This window comes from Lagopus muta, chromosome Z (assembly GCF_023343835.1).
Source record: "Lagopus muta isolate bLagMut1 chromosome Z, bLagMut1 primary, whole genome shotgun sequence".
NCBI classification, from domain to species: Eukaryota; Metazoa; Chordata; class Aves; order Galliformes; family Phasianidae; genus Lagopus; species Lagopus muta.
In genome coordinates this window covers 9,910,315-9,928,693 of record NC_064472.1, presented here as the reverse complement: position 1 = coordinate 9,928,693, position 18,379 = coordinate 9,910,315, and the positions used below count along the sequence as shown (strand labels likewise).

Sequence of the window (18,379 nt, the reverse complement as noted above, 5' to 3'; positions counted from 1 at the left end):
AGCACCTTTTAATTAATATGCATCATAAATAAAGAAATAAATAAAGGCGAGACACCTCGTTCTAATAGGGAAATACAAATTAAATATGGTGCAACGTCCGCTAAGCGATGTACAAGCAGGAGGTAACCTTGCAAGACCAGGGCCCCTCGCCATGGGGAAGCCAGCCCAGGCAAGACACCATGAGCAGCATCCGCCTGGCCAAGGCACCAAATACTGGCACGGACTTTCACTAACACTGTCACCCACCCAGTGGCAGGTGAGGATCCCCACACCACCCCAAGAGCATGGCAAGGCAGGGACTGACTGACATTGCCTCTGCTGAGGAGCCCTGGACTCTCAGCAGCCCTTTGTGTTCACACGCAACACTTGTCCCCCAAACTCACACCACGGGGAGCATTTCCTATCCCCATCTCCCCCGCCGTTCCTGGTGGGAGCGTGGCCCCCAAACCCCAAAAGCATCCCATCCCTAGCCCTGTCAGGGACCCTGCCCTCACCCCCCTTCCCTCCCCTCCCACCTTCTCTCCGCTGAGCACCCCAGGGCATCTGAGGCGACCTGCTCAGCACGGAAGGCACATCCCCACATCACCTATCTCTGCACAGGGTGGCACTACCTCACCTGGACCTACATCACACCGAACATCCACGTGCCTTCCTCACAACCCCACGCACCCTCGCTCTGCACACACACACACACCCCTTCCCTCCCAGGCCGAGGCCGGGCAGCATTGGCAGTGCACGGTGCTCCAACCCCGATAACACTGGGGTGCTGGAGGCTGCACGGCCACCCCTGGGAGGGGCCATTCTCCTGCACCCTGCAGTGTGAAACTGAGCCAGTACTTCTCTGGCAGGGATTGTTTCGATTCCTGCTACATACAAACCCACCACCTATTGGTGCTGGAGATGGCATGGGGTGGAGGGGACTCTAATGGTCCCTGGTGTGGCTGCATGCACGGCAATGCCTGGCAATACGAGGTACAGCTTGCAGAAGGCTCCACGGGCCAGTTTGGCCTTTGGCAGCTGCACAAGGAGGAGCAAGAAGGAACCACCTACGGTTACTGTATTCTGTAATGGCAAGAAAGGTAAGAAACTAGCAAGAAGCTGTGTTTGCTTCTCTGGGCATCCCCAGAGGAGCCTCAGCAGCCCATGATACTGTGCTTGGCCTCTTAGCCATGTCAATAGTCCTCGTCCTCCGGGTGGGTCACGTACATGATGGGCACGAGTCCCTTCTCGGAGCCGAGACTGCACTGCAGCCAGTCACCATCCACCTTGGAGATGACCTGCAGGATATCCCCTTTGTTGAAGCTCAGCTGTCCTTCCTCGGTGGCAATGTGATGGCAAAGAGCTTTCACCTCACTGTGTGCAAGAGGAAGGGAGAAAGGGTGAGATCTTCACAGCATGCTCACCCCACTGGAGTCCAGGGACCACAGTGGGGTCAGAAATAAACCTCCGCCTCCCTCCCCTCTGCAGCAGCAGGCAGACCTATGACAACTTCCTCCCCTTACAGCCCCAGTCACATGCCACCACTCACCAGGGAGGATTGGCACACAGTCCCCGGGCTGGCTGTGGTGCAGGCGACACTTCAGGAGGCTCTGGCTGGGTGGGTTCTGGCTCAGGGGCTGTTTCTCGCCACATGCTTGCTCCGACCTGGGCCACCAGCTGGAACACAGACTTGTCCAGGCTCAGCCAACCAGAGGGCAACCTGCAAGGATGAGACAGAAGCAGGCTGTGGTGAAGAAGCCAGTGTCTCATGGTAACGTCATGCCTTAGGGATCTGGACACACAGCATACACTGCAGTCCCCAGGCTTTTTCCATTCCAGGAGATCCAGCAACCTCTGGACACACCAGGTGTTACATATCTCTCTATTAACACACTACCTTTGATGTGTCACCACGGTGTAGCCCAGCAGTAGGCTATTTGCCTGACTCCCAACCACACTGCTGCAGCTCCAGCTTAACCAGCCCCTCCAGTCCCAAGCCACGTGTATTCCTACCTGTTAGGTTGCCTGGGCTCTTTCTGCACCTTCCTGGACCCAAACAAGTGTCCCCACTTGATGGGCTGGCTGCCCTCTGATGCACTGGCACTGCTCTCTTCTTGGGGGGCTGCCGCTGCTCCCACTTTTAGCTGAGTCCCCATCTCCTTCTCCTTGCTGCGCTTCAGCTCTGTAACCACTGAGTCTGGGGGGCTGCCCATCCAGAAGGCCCAGCTCCGCTCCTTAACCTCTTCACCACCTGGCACGTGCTGGGGCTTCTCCACTGGCTCTTCCACAGTTTCAGGGCTCGGCCTTCTGGCAGCCTTGGGCTTCTCCTCCAAGCTGCCCTCAGCAATGTGGCAGGCTTCTGCTCCCTCCACTACCCCTTCACGCGGGGGTGGTGTCTCGTGGGACTCAGCTGAACCGGGCACGCCACTCAAAGCCTTCTTCTTCTCGTAACGGATGAACTTCGAGCCTTCAGTTGAGCTTTCAATGTAAATCTGAGAGCTCTGCATGAGCTGGTACCACCAGCCCGCCTGCTTGTCCTTCTTCCCTTCCCACATGCTCTCTCGCACCTTCCTTCGTTCTTCCTCTCTGTCCCCATCTCCGCAGGAGGCCCCCACTCCCTTGACCCTCTCACTTGCAGCTCGCTCAGGGCTGTGGCCTGGTGACACGCCGCCGTCTCTGCCACCCACTTTGCATGCTTCAGGGGCAGTGCTGCAGCCATCAGGATCCTCGCTGCTGCCCCGTGTCCTCATCAGCTGCAGGGTGGAGTGTGCGGAAAGCAGCAGGTCCTGCTTCACGCGCAGCAGCTCCTTTTGCTGCTGCTGCTCTTTGCCCATCTGCATCAGGTGGTGCTCAAAAAGGAGGTCCAGGTTGAAGGGCAGCAGTGAGAGAGGCTGCAGCAGGAGCAGGAGCTCCTCAAAAAGAGGCTGGCACACATTATGAGACAGGCATAAGAAGCCCACTGGTTGATAGTGCGCCAGGATGATATCTGTGGGGCAAGAGACACTGATTAGATGAGCGGCCCTTGAGACTTTGCCAAGCCACCAAGAAGCTACCGAGCAAAAGAGCTGAGTGCTGGTTTCTGATCTCATCCATGCCTGCAGTGTGAGACTCGGTACTGGGTCAGGGAGCAAACCGGTTAAGATCCTGCTTCCTGCAGCCATTGTCTGCCTGCCAGGTGACACACTGCAACAATCATGCTAAGATAGGGTGCAAACAAAAAGCACCAAAGAGAGTTGGCACACTAAGATTGCCTTCTCCCACCTCCTGGATATGAAAGAGAAACTGAAGATGTGGGCCAGTACCAGTGTCCTGTATGACACTGGTATATGACAGAGGTGCTCGGGACAGCAGAATGCAGCCCTTCCAAGGATCCAGCAGTGCTCAGCTGTGGATCCTAACAGAAAATGGACTGGTATTTATATTTGCAGCTATCACCCTACATTTCTTTTAGCTGCTTCCACACTGCTGTGCCACTAGCTTTATTGTCAACCATCATTCCCAGAGACAGTTTGGCACAGGATTTGTGTGCAGCAAAAAACATTTGTTTGCAGAAAGACGACAAGTGTGCACTGAAGTCAAGATTTGTAGCTTATCTGCACACCTAGCCTTCAGCAACCTAGTAGCCCTACCTCACACTTCAGCTTTTAATGTGGCTTGCACCAGACTAACCCAGATTTGCAAGGGCAGTATTCCACTCCAGAAAATCAGAGCACTTTCTCTTGTTACACTGCTCAGTACAAAAAGTACTGATCCAAAGAGAAGCACTAACTACACACAGATCTGAACAACGTCTGCTGTCAGCCCCCAGACCTGACAGAAAATACTGGACTGCAGTTAATGCCTGGGCTGAGCATGCACTGAGCCAGAAGCACTCTCAAGTAATTCAGCATGTCAAGGGTTTCTGCCTCCCTGTGCATTTAGCACTTATGCTGCTTCTAGGCTTCAGGCAGGTGGGTTATCTACACACTTCAGAAACACTTCTGGTTGGAAAAAAAACCAACAAAACCCCAAATGAAAACATCTCCCAGACAACGGATACATCAAGGAAAAACTGCTTTTTGTTTGACAGAAGGTTTTCCTTTCTATTTCCCATGCTTGAAGGGTTTCAGGTAAGCGCTTGCAGCTCCATCCCTCCTCAGTGCTCCCAGGCACTGGGCAGGGGACAGGCACTTGGTAGGTCTAGACTGATCTTGAGAGTAGAGTGAGCGATCTGTATTATGTGATATGTAGGTGATAGCCCTGTGTACCAGCTGCATCAGGGAAGGACACAGTTACCAGATTCTCCACAGCTCAGGTGGAGGAAGCTGCATGGAGCTTTGGCATCCACCTTCCTCCCTTTAGCTATGCAGCCCTCCAGCAATACCAAGACTGCATACAGTATAATCCTTCAGTTCAGATCAAGAGGAAGCAGCACGGGCTGAGAAACCAGCAGGAGACAAACACGACACAGAGCTTAGATCTCTGCTGCATGATGTGCAGAATTTAGTCCTTCCTGCAGCGCACAGCCTCTTACCTTCATGGTTATAGAGGTGGTTGAACCAGAACTCCAGTGACCGGATACTGTAGGAATAACACACAGTCAGGGAAGAAGAAAAAAAAGCATAACTCAACTCATCCCCTTCATCCTTGCTGTTCTAGAAGCGTGGCTGGAAAATGGCATTTACACAGCATAGCCTGGGAACATTAAGATCTACAGAAATGACTCACTTCCATCAGCGCACACTGACCACCCAGCCTGTCAACATCCTATCTGCTCTGCAATGAGACTCTGTGCAACTGTAATACCTATCAGCCAGGCTTCCAGCAAATTTCCACAACACTTTGCTCCTGTGCCTTTGGCAGAGTTAAGTTTTACGAGAAATGTTCATATGGAAGGGACAAACCAATACAAATACAAGATCATTGCATCAAGCCTGAACCAAAATATGCTGGTGACCTGCACCAAGAGAGCTGGGCAAGCCTGGGTGGGGTGAGCAGGGCAAAGCTTGCTCTTAGGGTCCTGCCAACGTTTGGAGATGTTAGGGACTCTGCTGCCAGTGTCAAAGGTCTTTCTTATCACTGCAGACAAGTGAGGAAATACTATCCTGACAGGGCTTCCCATGTCATAGGCACAGAGACAGAACTCCACTGACTTTTTGTGTTTAAAACTGACTGTTACATTACACTTCTCATCCAGCCTAGAAGGATCAGACTTGAGTCCTGTACCAGGGCTTTCAGAGAGTCATGCACTGGGATTCACTGCAACCCCAGGAAGCAGCGACACAACAGGGATTTTCAGGATCAATTTATGCATACGTTATGTTTATCCTTATGTGAAGCCTGACAGACTCTTTGCACCTAACCTTCTAGGGCCAGAACAAACTGACAACGTTATTCAGTGGGCTGCAGCCAGCCCATCTCAGCCTTGGCCTACTTAGGATAAGTTTTAATCTCTTTGGAGCTCCCTGAGGCTCACAGCTTCTAACTTCTCTAATCTACCTTGGAGAGCTGCTTCCCAGGTTTCCTAAATCTTTTAATTGGCAACTCTGCCTGCTTGCAGACACAGAGCAGCACCTGCTGCCAGCCCTGGTCAGTGCCGTGCAGTCAGCCCAGAAGTAAGCTTACTTGAGGAGGCCGAAGATGAACGCATTGAACCGCATGGTGTGGTTGGTGAGCTCCGTGTACTGGCTGATCTTGCTATAGAGGCTGTGCAGCAACTTGGTAGAGGGGCCTATGGTAAAAAAGTGAAACATTAGGATTTGTTGTGCTCAACAAAGCCAAAATAGCATCATGAGGTGCAGCACTCAGGCCAAGACTGACAGCCCTCCACCAGTCATCAGGATAAGTTCACTCCATTCCAACATCCCAGCTCTGCACAGGAGAAAATCCAAGGTGCAGACTGACACCTGAGAGCACACCTGAGAGCAACAAGGAGTGTGTGCACATTTTCTTACACATTGGTTAGCTCTGCCTTATACCTGTAGCTGTGCAGGGCTAAAGATGAAGGTACAGAAACAACCTAGAAACTCAACCTCCTTTCCTCAGAAAGGAAATTCTTTTTTGTTTTGTCTGTTGGGTTTTTTTTACCTAGTTGGGTGGATGCTTCCACCACGCTCCAGGGTATGTTCCTCCTCTGGCCAATGATCATGTCCAGGACGTAGGCCTTGAGCCCATCACTCAGGATGTCCCGGACAGCTGGGCACAGGTATTTCAGTATGAGATGCCCCACGTTGGGGCTCACAGAACTGTTCCCAAGTTTAGCCTAAGGAAGAAGAGACAATATGGAGAGGGTTGGTAATTGCTCTGCATGGTAAAACATATGCAAACAGTCCACACACCCACCTGCCTATTACAGACACCCAGGAGGCAATATCCAGGCCACGAAGAAGTTCAGCAGCTCCTTGAACGGGAGCTTTCCCTTCACCCCTGCTGCCTCAGGCACCAGTTCTGGTTTACTCTCTGCAAGGTCTACCCCAGGCTGAGATGAGGCAACAGCTTGGGAAAAGAATATCTCACTTGGAAAGAGGATGTTCCTGTTAGATGGCATGCCTAGTTCTCCCCACGGGTCTAACAAGGCTACAGCTGGAGGAAGGAAAGACATGGGGATTTTTCTGCTGCCACAGAAGATTTTCATGTTGCTATTTTAGAAGTAGGAAGTAGCAAACTTCCAGCACTGAGGGGTTAAGGAACACTTAACAGTGACAAGCTGAGCTATAATTCCCGAGGATTACTATAAATAAACAGAGCGAGGGCAAAAGAGCTTGACAGAGCCCAGGATGAGGTGAAGAAGCATCTAAAAGCCAAGCCTCAGCAGAATGGGGATATATTCTGCTGCATGCAATCCTTTAGCTGCCAAAGGTCAAGCCAAAGACGTCAGCCCTGGACCTTGCACATACTGGTAGCCCCAGGCAGTTTGTTCGGGGCACAGATTTTACCAGCTGAGCTGGAATTACACTGCCCAGTTGGCATGGGTCCACAAAGGTCCTGAACTCAAACTGAACTTCTTCGTCAGGAATAATCCTGCCAGATCCACTGAGCATCAGAGCATCAGGGATGTGTGCTGCCTTTTGACAGGTGAATGCTCAGCCTTTGGCACATTGATGGAAAACTCAGATCAAAACCACAGCAGGTAAAGTAATGGGTGAATATTGCCACTATTCCCCAAAACAACACAGCAAGTACAGGAAAAACACCGTGAAGTTTTCAAAAACTGGAAATATAACCAGCTCCAGTTACACTTCACAGCAATCTCTGCATCAGCAACGTTGTAATGAGGGGCAAACTACCCTGGGCTCTGTCATTAGACTGAATGAGCTTGGAACCTGTTCTAGTGAGGTTTCTCCTTGGGGATGGCACTCCTGGGCAGCTGTCATCTCCAAACAGTCACACTGCTGCCCCAGAGTCCCTGCAACTGAAGGAGACTATTCAGCTTTGAGAGGAGGCAGCACAAACAGTGACGAGTATCACAGGACAGAAAACATTTTTGGGACAAACAAGCAACTTCATTCTGCCAGTGTTATTCCAGAAATGGGAGGTGAGAGAGACACAAACAAAGACAGTCCCATGGGCAACCTAGGTACACTCTGATGTTAGTGGGTTTGTGGTAATGGCCTTAGGTAAAGATCATCTGCCCTAGGTGAGCAAATGACTGATGCATTTTTTTATTATTATGAAGCCCTGTCATACATCAAGGGACTGGAGACACTGCGTTATGCTCTGCTACAGATGTCAGAACAGAATCAGAGGATGGATGGAGTAGGGAGACATAACTCTCCACTGTATGAGAAGAAAGAGCTGGGGTACTTCATCATACCATAAGTCCAGATAGCTTGGTATTCTCTCTCCTTAAGGACCGTAAGTAAGTACATAAGTGTCCCGATTTCAGCTGTGACAGAGTTTTGGGTTTTTTTTCTTCTATGCATCTGGTATGATGCTGTATTTTGGCTTTGGGAGAAAATCAGTGTTGATAACACACTGATGTTCTGGTTGTTGCTGAGCAGTGCTGCACAGAGCTAAGGATGTTTCAGCTTCTTGTACAGTCCCGCCAGCAGAGGGGCTGAGGAGGGAGCTGTGAGGGAACAGAACCAGGACAGCTGACCCAAACTGACTAAAGGGATATTTCATACTACATGACATCATGCAAATAAATTTCAAAACTGAAGGGGATTGACAGCTGTTGTTCAGAAACCAGGTAGGCACTGGTCAGGAGGTGACAAGCAGTTGCATTGTGCATCACCTGTTTTGTAAATGTACACATAATTTCAATTAATGCTATTATTTTCCATTTCTCTTCCTTTTCTGCCTTGGTAAACAGCAGTGGTTATATTTTATCTCAACCCATAAGTTCTACTTTGTGGGTTTTTTTCATTTTTTTCCCCCCAGTTCTCTCTCATCCCAATGGGAGAGGGGAGTGAGTGAACAACCATGTGGTACTTAGCTGCCTGCTGGGTTGAACCACAACAAGAGACACTCTCAGAAGAGTAATGCTAATGCTCTCCTTGCCTACAGCTAATTACAACTCAGGAACTACCTAAGGCAGACATGATTCCTATGTGTTTAGTAGACATCAGCAAATTTCCCTTCCCTTCATTTTTCCAGTCTTTCCTTAAACATGTGTAGCATTAGCATCCTTGACATCATGGAGCAAGAACTGTTGCACATTTACTGTCTGCTGCATGATGCCCTACCAACTGCTTTTGTTTTGTTGTTCCTACTAGCTTTATCTGATACGCCTTAATGTTTGAACTGCAAGAGAATGAAGAAACAGCCTTTTTCCATCCTCTCCCTGTCACTTATGATGGTAAAAAAGCATAAGAAAAACAAGACTTACCTTCACACCTGGATCCCTGCTGGTTCCAAAGTGAGCCACAATCAGGTCAACAGCAGTGTTGATTGCCTTCACCAGACCTAGAGGGAAATGCAGAGTCAGAGCTGCTTCTAGGACAGACCCAGACCAAACACTTGACAAAGAAATCGGGCATTAGATACAGCATTTCCAGGCCATGTCAGCACAGGTTCCTCCTCTGCCAAAAACATGCAGAACCCCTCCTGAATCCTCAGCAGATATATCTGTGCTGGTTCCAACACTCATGTATCAGCCTGACAGTTCAACAATCTTTAGAAGAGGCTGAAGGACAAGACACCCTGTCGATATTCCCACAGTACGTGGAAACATCACCTCCACACACCACCTCTTGAGGGACCAGGGACAGGCTCTGAGGCAAAGACAGGGCAGAATCAACATATTTAGCAGCTATGTAATGATCACTAACAAGGCAGTAGTGGATAATCTGACATCTGCATCAGCATGATGCAAGAATAGTAGTGGGACAGGGGAGAAGCTGCCATGTAGCAGTCACCAACACATAACTGATAAAGGCATAGGAGCCTTTCTGCACATCCCTCGTCTCTGACAGGACACAGAAGCAGCTGTCAGCAGTCATCACAGTGACATCTTGGCCTGCTTTGACATCCTTTTGCCCACTCTGTTATATACACTATATTCACCATACAGCCCCAAAAGACCTAAATGACTAAAACTCTGGCTAGCCCCTCTGCAACACCACACAGATCCACAGTTCACGCTTGTATACTGAAATGGGACGGTAGCATGCTGTGCCATAGGTTCATGCCCCTCTGCCAGCCTGCTCTCTTTACTTTCTTGTGGTTTCTTCTCGTCATACTTCCTGGTACAAGTAGATGGTATGCATTTTTAGCATATAGTGTGGTGCAAGGAAAATGAACATGTGCTGGCTGTTCAGAGGAACATCTAGTTATGATTCTACAGCAGAAGAGGGCAGGAAAGAAATCATTATGCCTACAGAGAGAAGCACTGTTCACCTTATGCTGTGCTACATTCCATTCTCCAATGCCCCAAGAGACACATGGACTCACCCTTCTTCTGCAGCAAGTCAATAGAGATGGACTCTGTGTTGCCATCTGGGGAGAGACAGAACTCAGCAGGGGGTTTCTCAGCTAGTGAGAAGTAGTCAGGGAAGAAGTCGGTGTAGGTAAGTTGGAGTTGCCTCATAGACTGTCCTGCATGGTCAAAACAGGGGGGAAAAAGAGTTAAATTCAAGCCCTTATACCAAAGCCTCTCCCATATAGTTTGCTTTTCCTAGAAGCAAGCTGCACCAGGAGTCTTCCCACCTGTCTGACCAAGACTGGACCAGCAAGGCTACTGGTTTGCTACTCCCCTCAGAAACAGTATGCATGTTCAGCCCCACAGCTGAACTCCATAACTGACCCAGCATGTAGCTCCAGCTTGGCTGGGAATCTGCAGGCACTGGAAGATGCTGAGGGACATGCTGAAGAAAATCTCAGTGTACCATGCTCAGGGCTGCAGTGCAGGTAGCTGCAGCAGAAATGTAAGCTGATCAGAAGGAGCACACAGAGAATCCCTTCATGGGACACAGGCATTCACAGGCAATAAACATCATGCCTTCTGCTTAACCCCTGGGAGGGACTCTGTTTTCAAGGGGAGATTTCTATGAGTGCTCTTTCATAATGCTTTATTTTCGTACAGACTGCTTCCTCAGGTCCATATCAGGCATTCTCCTACAAAAGAGGGGTGGAGAAGCTGCTTGGGTTGGCAGAGGGAGGTGAAGAGCTTTGGAGCTGACCATGAGAATACTCTCTCTCTCACATACCCTACTGCTTCTCCTGAGGACTCTCAAAGCTTCAACCAAAAGCAGCTCACTCCCCTCTGTCCTTCTTGCACTGTTTTTGGAGAACAGGGAAGACCTTAATGGCAAAGCATGGACAAGCTGCCCCATGAGAGCTACAGCCCAGTATCTAGCATGCTGATGTGGCTGGTGCAGATGAGCAGACACTGCAGCGCACAGACACAAGATCTTCAAAGGCCACCACATGGATTGTGAGACATGAACTATAAGCTGGAAACAGCCCTGGAACACTTGCTGAGGTTTGAGCTGTCCCTTCAGTCCAGCCCAGAGCCAGATCTAACTGCTCTCAGCTCATGGAGAAGAAGAGAGGCTCCAGGATTTGTACCCACCAGTAAGCAATTTTTACCTTCTTCTTGTAAACTACTGCCCTACTGCCAGTAGAAGCATCGACACTACTTCTCACAGCATGCAGACTGGTGATGAGGTCTGGCACAGCTGGGACACAGAACCTGAGCCCTGAAGTCACCCCCAGACCCAACAGCAGAAGCGCGATGCGCACCATTCAGCTTGCAGTGGAAATGGCTGGTGTTGAGAGTGCCAGGAAACTCAAAGATGGGATTCCCTCGGTTCAGCCGGGGCTCTTGCTGCCTCCTGTCTAGGCTGCTGGCTAAGCTGGGCAGCCCTGAAACACGGTCCAAGCCCAGGGGATTCCTCCGCCTGTACTCTCGCCACTTCAGTGCTTGAGGGGAGAGGTGGTTCGCTACAATGCCGCAGGCAGCGTGCACCAGGTGGAAGGACATGAGCAGACAGGAGGACGTGGAGGGCAAACAGAGGGAGAAGGATGACAAGGAAGAAAAACAGAGAGACAGCAAGTTAGTTGAAGTCCAGTGGCATTTCAGGACATTAGCACATATATACAGCGGAAGGTGGTGGCCATAGCCAGGCACAGTAGGGCAGGAGCCTGAGTAACCCGGTGGCTGTAGGCACAGGGAGGGCAGATTCAGGGTGCCAGCACCTGGCATGGGGAATGTGAGGATCAGTGTCCCCCTCTGGAAACACTGTGTAGGAAGCAGGACTGAAGGAACACACTATCAGCACACAGGCAGAGTGATGAGGGGAGCTATTGGGTGCCAGAGCACTCAGACTCAATTTTGGCCCAGTTTGTGGCTGTAGGAAGGACAGTGTTACGGTGAGCATCCATCATCAAGGAACTGGAGATGTTCTCCACCAGCACACAGTGCTCAATGGGTACCTACCATTGAGGGGCCGTCCTCCCATGCTGCTCAGCGGACCAGAGCTGCTGGTCTCACTGCCATGCCTCCAGCGAGGATCCGCCTGGGCTCCCACTCGGCTCATCGGCACGCTACTCAGAGAAAGGGGCAGCAGGGACCTGCCGTGGAGTCGGTACTCAGAGAACGGTGGGCTTGGCTCCAGAGGTGCCTCTTTCTTGGGAACAGGCCTGGGGTTCTCATTTTGCCTCGGGGCATCAACTTTGGTGACTTGAGTGGGCTGCATGGCACTGACAGCAGGGGAAGACCTGGTGGGAAGCAGGCTGGCAGAGATGGGGCAGGACCTGCTCCTGGGAGGCTGGCTTTCTCCAGCTCGCTCAGTGGTGGGTGAGGAAGAGGAGTCCACGCTCTGAAAGAAAGGCACGTTGCATCGCACAGGAGAGTAACTGCCCAGAGGGGATGGCCGCGTTGTCTCTGGGGCGGTCTTCTTGATGCAGCCATCATTAAGAGAGGCAGCTCCATCTGCTGAACGCTGGGTCAGGAGCATGCCATGGGCTTGGCCCCCAGCCACTGCCGACTGCTCTGCCAGGGCGGCAGAGTTCTGGGAACTGGAGATCTGCTGGCTTGCAGGTCGGTTGCTGGATAAGCTGTAAAGTTGGGAAAGACTGGAGGCAAAATGGCTGTGCAGAGCACGGGCCTTGGGTGGCTTGCTGAAATGGTGCTGGAAAACGAAAGGCTGGATGGGCAGTGTTGTGGGACGCTGGTCCTTGCTGTAGCGTACCACAGGCTTGCTGTCTGTGCCTCCACCTTTAGGGAGAAAAAAGGGGACAGTATGTGAGGGCAGGCAAAGTGACAGTCATCTTGAATATGGTGGATCACTGGAAAAAGAGAATGTGCTCTCAGCTACTGGAGGAAGAGGATGAGCTAAAGACCAGTGCCAAAAAATGAGTGGTTCAAGTCTGAACCAGTTACACACATCATGAACTGGCAGGGTGAGGACACGTGCCTTCAAATGAAGTTTCCAGCTGTTGACAGCTGTCTTGAAGAGTGAAGCACTGTACTGAGGGTTTCTCTCTCCTGGTCCAGCTTCCCACCCTTTCCACATTCCTTCATCCCAGACAGCAAAAGCCATGGCCTCAGGCACCTGCCTCTGCTCAGACAATGCCCAAAGACAGAGCCCTAATGCACTGCAGTACAACAGAATTTTATATATTAAAGGACTGCTTCCTCTCACAAGTGCTGGGAACTCACCCAACCTGCCACAAGTATTATGAGCACCACAGGTGTTAATCCAAGCATTCCCCACTCTCCATGGGGTGTGCTTGCCCTCCTTCCCTATAGCTAGCATTTAGCAAGGCTTGCTTTCTCTCTGGTTCCTTATCAGACCATCCAGGTTTGCATGCTGCTTTGAGCTGGAGGTGAGGCAGCTCTTCTCCAACTGCTGGCAGGAGTTCTCAGCACAGCTCTAATTACAGCCACGCTGTTTTGGTGCACAGGAAAGTAGTGCAGACAGGGATATAGGATATACTGCTCTGAGAGCTTCTGCTTGCCTGTTCCTCCCACTCCCTAAGTAGCTCCTGCTCCGTCCAAGCATTCTCTCTGCAACTCAGCTGCTCCCAGGGCTGCCTTCTCTCAGCAGAGATTTGCCTTCCCTGCCATCCTGCACTAAGTGCAAGCTAAACGCTCAAAAAAACCAATCCAGGATAATGACAAAAAAAAAAAATCTTGCTCCATTGGTCAAAATCTCTTCCATACCTGCACTCAAGTGCTCTTTCAGTCCCCTGCTAGAAATTTGCAGTGCATCAAATGGCACATCCTTGGCATATCAGAGGCTATTTACTGCAGCAGCCTGGTCAGAGAGCCATTTTGGACTGGCTTTTACTTGTGAAACAAATACAATAACTGTCTAGAGCAGAGAGAGAGGACTCCTGCCATGCTGGAGAAATGGCCGTACCTTAACCACTTATGGAACTGTTACACAGCCTTCTCACCAGGACACGTAACGTCAAGATCAACGTGAAAAGCAATCAGGTACTACAGGCTTTCCACAGAAGGTGCAGGGAAAACTACCCTGGCAACAGAGGTCATGTGCCCTTCCAGAAGAACCTCTGCTGCAGTTCTACATACTGTGAGATACAGCCAGAACATTCCAGGCAAAGACACACAGACTCTCTAATCCCTTTAGGGCTCATACGGTAAGTGCTGGCAGGGACTGAGCCACGCATCAAGAAGAGATGATCGACTGTGCCACTTCCCTCCCCAGCTCTATGTCAAATAAATTCAAAAAAGAAAGACTGAAAAAGTACTCAATGGTTTCTCTTCGCTTTGTCTGCTTGGAACTTGGCTCTGCCAAGTATCAGTGAACCTCTGTCTTGGGAGCTAAGGGGAGATCATGGACTGAGGAAGTACCAGGCCCTAGAAAGAGGTCAGAATGAGATAAACCTCCAAACTGCACATTCTCTAAGTGCTAATGTAATTTCCTCCCTTACATGCTATTACAGGTTTGCATAAAACCTTAATTTTCTAAAGAAATAGAAGGACAAGCTACATGCACTGATCTAGGTCTGAAATAAGCACATCAGAACTTTGTCCCAGAGACTAGAAGGCTTGGAAACAAACTGCACAGGCTCTGGTCTCCCACTACCAAGCAGGTTCCTCTACTGCTTCCCTCTAGTCCCAGACAGCAGTCTTTTTTTTTTATTTTACTTCTCCGTTCTGCCTAGTTTGGCTCCTTACCGTCTGCTCGAGCTCTAACATCTCTCTGTCCATGGCCACTGGTAGAACTACCTGAGAAGTTGGCATCTGCCTCCGTCAGCAGGGTGAGAGAGGCTTGCTCACCTGCCCCATGCCCACTGGGGACGGTCTCATTGGGTCCCGAGTCTTTGGTGGAACACACAGCCTGTCTGTCCCCAAAAGGGTGATTCAAACAGAAGCCCTCGCAGCTTCGGTTCAGGCCATGGATGAAGGGCATGGGTGGGAGACTCTGGCTGCGGTGAGCTCTTTCTTCAAGGAAGGTTGGGCAGTCCCGCTGTGCCTCAGGGATAGGGGAGAACTCCAAGGAGGAATCTCCACTGCACCGGAGTGGTGGCGAGGTGCTGTTCTTTTTCCTGCCTTTAGCAAGTTCAGCAAAAGATGTCACTCGCTTTGGTGGGGAGCTCTGAATGGGTATTGCTGGGCTTTCACTCAGCTTAACTGGACAGCTCACCATACGCTCCAAAGACCCCAGCCTGTTGCCAGGACTCCGGTCCAGGTTCTGATCATAGCTTCTGGAGCGCTGCCGGCTTGTGTTGAGGTTAGGTGGCGACACGTTCACATAGACCTGACCCTCAATCATGTTCTCTGTGGTTTCTCCCTTTGCCTCCTCTTCACTGCACTCCACACTGCCTTCTTCTTCTCTTAGGTCAGGCCTTCTAAAAAGATAGTATTCAGTGGGCTGAGCTGGGCTACCTTTGGTCTGGTCTTCTGAGCAACTAGTTATGGAAGATCCTGCAGGGCTGGGAGATGACTGGGAAGACAAGTCACACGTGACTAGCTTATAATAATTCTGAGTAGCCACAACAAGCCGTGCTTGGCTCTGGAAGCAGGCAGTGAGGTCTGAGCTCTCTGAAGTGCAAGGCTCACAGTGGAGGTGGTAGGAGTTGCAGTTAGCATCAAGAACAGGTGAGGAAGAACGGTGACACTCACATGTCTTCCCTGAACTCTCCGGGTGATGCGACTCACAAGACATCTTGGATTCTGTGGGTGATGAATGCAAATCCAAGTAAAAAGCTCCTGTGTCTGAGTGGCTGCAGAAGGAAGAGTCACAGGACAGGTTGGCTGAATTCAGGTTAGATCGAGAATGGCCATTCATTTTATTGTAGAGAGCACTGAAGTTCACCAGCACTCCATCAGAGCTGTTGCAAGAAGAGTCACTGATGTAGCCCATCTGCTGATCAATCACTTCAGACTGACTTGATGAACTGTAGCAGCGACAGTGTTGGAGCTCTGAGCTGGAACAGCTGCACGTCCGGCTATGCAGAGCATCGTGATTCCTCAATGATTCACCTGCATTTTGATTCCACTCCTGGTCACCACCATCAAAGGAGAAGCTGGAGGAGCTGCCACGATTGCAGCTGCATTCATCCAGCTCCATGCGTTCTGTGGCCTGGTGGCACCGGTTCGCATTGTTCCTCTTCTGAATGTCATCACTGCTGATTTTGTCCTCTTGTCCATCTACCACACCGGATCGGCTTGCCATGTTCCAGGATTTCACAATGTGGTTGGAGTCGTGGAGGTGGAACGGGGGCAACGCCAGCTCATGCAGATGAAAGGGAGGTTTGCCACCCACAAGGGAGTTGTGAAGGTGGAAAGACTTTTGACCCAAGTCATCCCCAAAGATGCCGAGATCTTCACCCTCGGTCAGTAAGAAAGGGTTGTGTCGCTTACTGGCACTAGGGACAACCAAGTCCCTTACTTTGCCTTCTTTGTTGTCTGAGGCCTCTGCTGAGGCTTCGGAGGCCTGGAGAAAGCTGCTGTACACCAAGGAGTCGGTCTGTGAAAGGTCTCTTTCTGGAAGGGTAGAGGTGCGTGTAATGCCAAGATCTGGCTGACAGAAGGGGTTGGTCCTTTTGTTCACGGAGCAGCACTGTCTATCAGGGACCTGGCAATGCACAAGAGGAATGTGATGGACAATCAGCGTCTCGCCAGTCAGCTTTGGTGGACTATCCATGGTGAGGAATGCTCTTCAGGATATCAGTTAAACTGTTGCTACCCATGGACCAGTGCGGCTGCACATGAGAGACAGGTAGGACACTTCTCATGAGGGAATTCAGATACCTAGAGAGAGACAGAAATGCAAAGAAAGTCACTTTTCAATTAAGGCGGTGAGTATTTGAAGCCTCCCTTGTTTGATCAAAGACTTGATAATCTCAGTGGTGTTCTTTGTCAGCACAAGCGTCCCAGCGTAAGGCTCCGAGCAACCTTTCCTCAGGAGAAGCATTACAAGACAAGACAAAAGTGCCCCTTTCCATCCAGTCTGCTGGGACTACCCTTGTGCTTTCAGCTGACACTTCTCAAACTTCTGTGAGGTAACTTATTTCACTCAAGTGGCCAAAGAACTGCACAGGCTTTGGGTCAAAGGAAACCCTCAATGCTGATGGTGCCCACTGCACATGCACAGGAAAACCTAACGCTTACCTCCTCATTCAGATATTTAATGTATTTCACAACAGGACTGCTGTTACAATGTGCAGACCTAGGATTCACACAACCAGGACACTAAGAGGACAACACCTCATGTTCAGTAAATAACAGTCTGTCATAAGGCTAGAGGAAGATGTTCATCATCATGAGACAGGAGAGCAGGGAACATATTCATTTCTCTTTCCCCAGCTGTCCTTGAGGACCAAACAGCAAGAGCTTTCAGAGCAGTCTGGAGAGTGTTTTCCTTTTTGCATTCTCATCTACATTTCAGAGAAATCAATGCAGAGAAGATCGGGGAAGGGCAGCTGAGACACCGTGGGGAGGGAGAAACCTCAAAAAAACCCCACTGACCCAGGGTGATCCTGAGGGATGCAAAACTAAGTTAAGGGTCTCATACATCAATCTCTTGTTTTGGAAACCCTGGAGTGAACATCCTTGATCAGCAATTCATATCCCACATCCCATCCAGGCATCCTCAGGGCTCACAGCATCCTGGCACGGCACACTGCAATCTCTGGTCACCAGGACCTTAGATCTGCTGCCATCGCTATTAGCCTTCAAAGTGACAGTAACAGTATCTGAGTCTTTATCTACATAAACCCAGTGTTCTTCACTATGAAATGACAATGGATTTGGAACTGAGCTGCAGAGGAATATAGGAGTGCAGAGAGGAAATTAAGAAATGTGGGATAAATGAAATCAGAACACTGCAAGCAGTGAGACAGCTCTACAGAAAGATCAAGAGCTTCAGTTCTTTCAGCTTCGTGGCATAAGAATAGCAATTAAAAGATGCTAAAATAAAGCTGATCAAATGAAGTACTTTCTCCCACGCATAATAGTCATTCTCACAGACACAGGATGTTTTGGCAGAAGAAAAAAAAACCCAGAAAGACGGAAACAGACCTAGTGTTTACAGCAAACACCCATTGATGTAGAAGTTGATACTAACAGTGGTGTTAGTTGAGCTGAGAAGCCTTGTGGATCAGGCTAGACTCTACAGAGACCCATGTGTGTTGCAAATGATTCATCCAGAATTAGGCTCTGAAAAAGAAGTCACCTGGACCACACCTGGGAACTACCAGGCAACCCTAAAACAGCCCTGCCAATAGACTTCTTGGTGCTCGTATCACTCTTTCCTTTCCGTTCACTGACTCCTCTGTCTCACAAGCCCCTGTTTCCTTTCCCACAATCTCTGCCATACTGACTGAAAGGAATGAGTATGTTCTCCATCTGGCTCCTAAGAGGAGATTTTGCACATTAGGGATTCCCATGATCACATTGTTCAAGAACCACTATTGGTAACAACAGCTTCTGGCTCTATGCCTAATGCAAACATGCTGAAAATGGTGTTCAACAGCTAGGGCTGTGTTTCTGCCCCATTCTGAA

At 50.0% G+C, this 18,379-nt stretch overlaps 1 protein-coding gene across 9 annotated transcripts in view; it reads right to left on the bottom strand.

The window, feature by feature from the left end:
* The window catches only part of RUSC2 (RUN and SH3 domain containing 2), a 53,605-nt gene continuing 35,226 nt past the window's right edge, over positions 1-18,379 (bottom strand). For 7 of the 9 annotated variants that reach the window (XM_048931246.1, XM_048931244.1, XM_048931242.1 and 4 more), the window contains 11 exons: positions 14,549-16,627; positions 11,840-12,619; positions 11,143-11,343; positions 9,853-9,996; positions 8,789-8,865; positions 6,046-6,220; positions 5,584-5,689; positions 4,493-4,539; positions 1,993-2,965; positions 1,529-1,699; positions 1-1,353 (listed from right to left, as the gene is read on the bottom strand). In XM_048931246.1, coding sequence (XP_048787203.1) covers positions 1,173-1,353; positions 1,529-1,699; positions 1,993-2,965; positions 4,493-4,539; positions 5,584-5,689; positions 6,046-6,220; positions 8,789-8,865; positions 9,853-9,996; positions 11,143-11,343; positions 11,840-12,619; positions 14,549-16,520 — 4,827 coding nt within the window. In that variant the 5' untranslated portion in view covers positions 16,521-16,627 and the 3' untranslated portion in view covers positions 1-1,172. The remainder of the gene's footprint in view (positions 1,354-1,528; positions 1,700-1,992; positions 2,966-4,492; positions 4,540-5,583; positions 5,690-6,045; positions 6,221-8,788; positions 8,866-9,852; positions 9,997-11,142; positions 11,344-11,839; positions 12,620-14,548; positions 16,628-18,379) is intronic. The other 2 variants (XM_048931248.1, XM_048931249.1) reach the window with 2 other exon arrangements.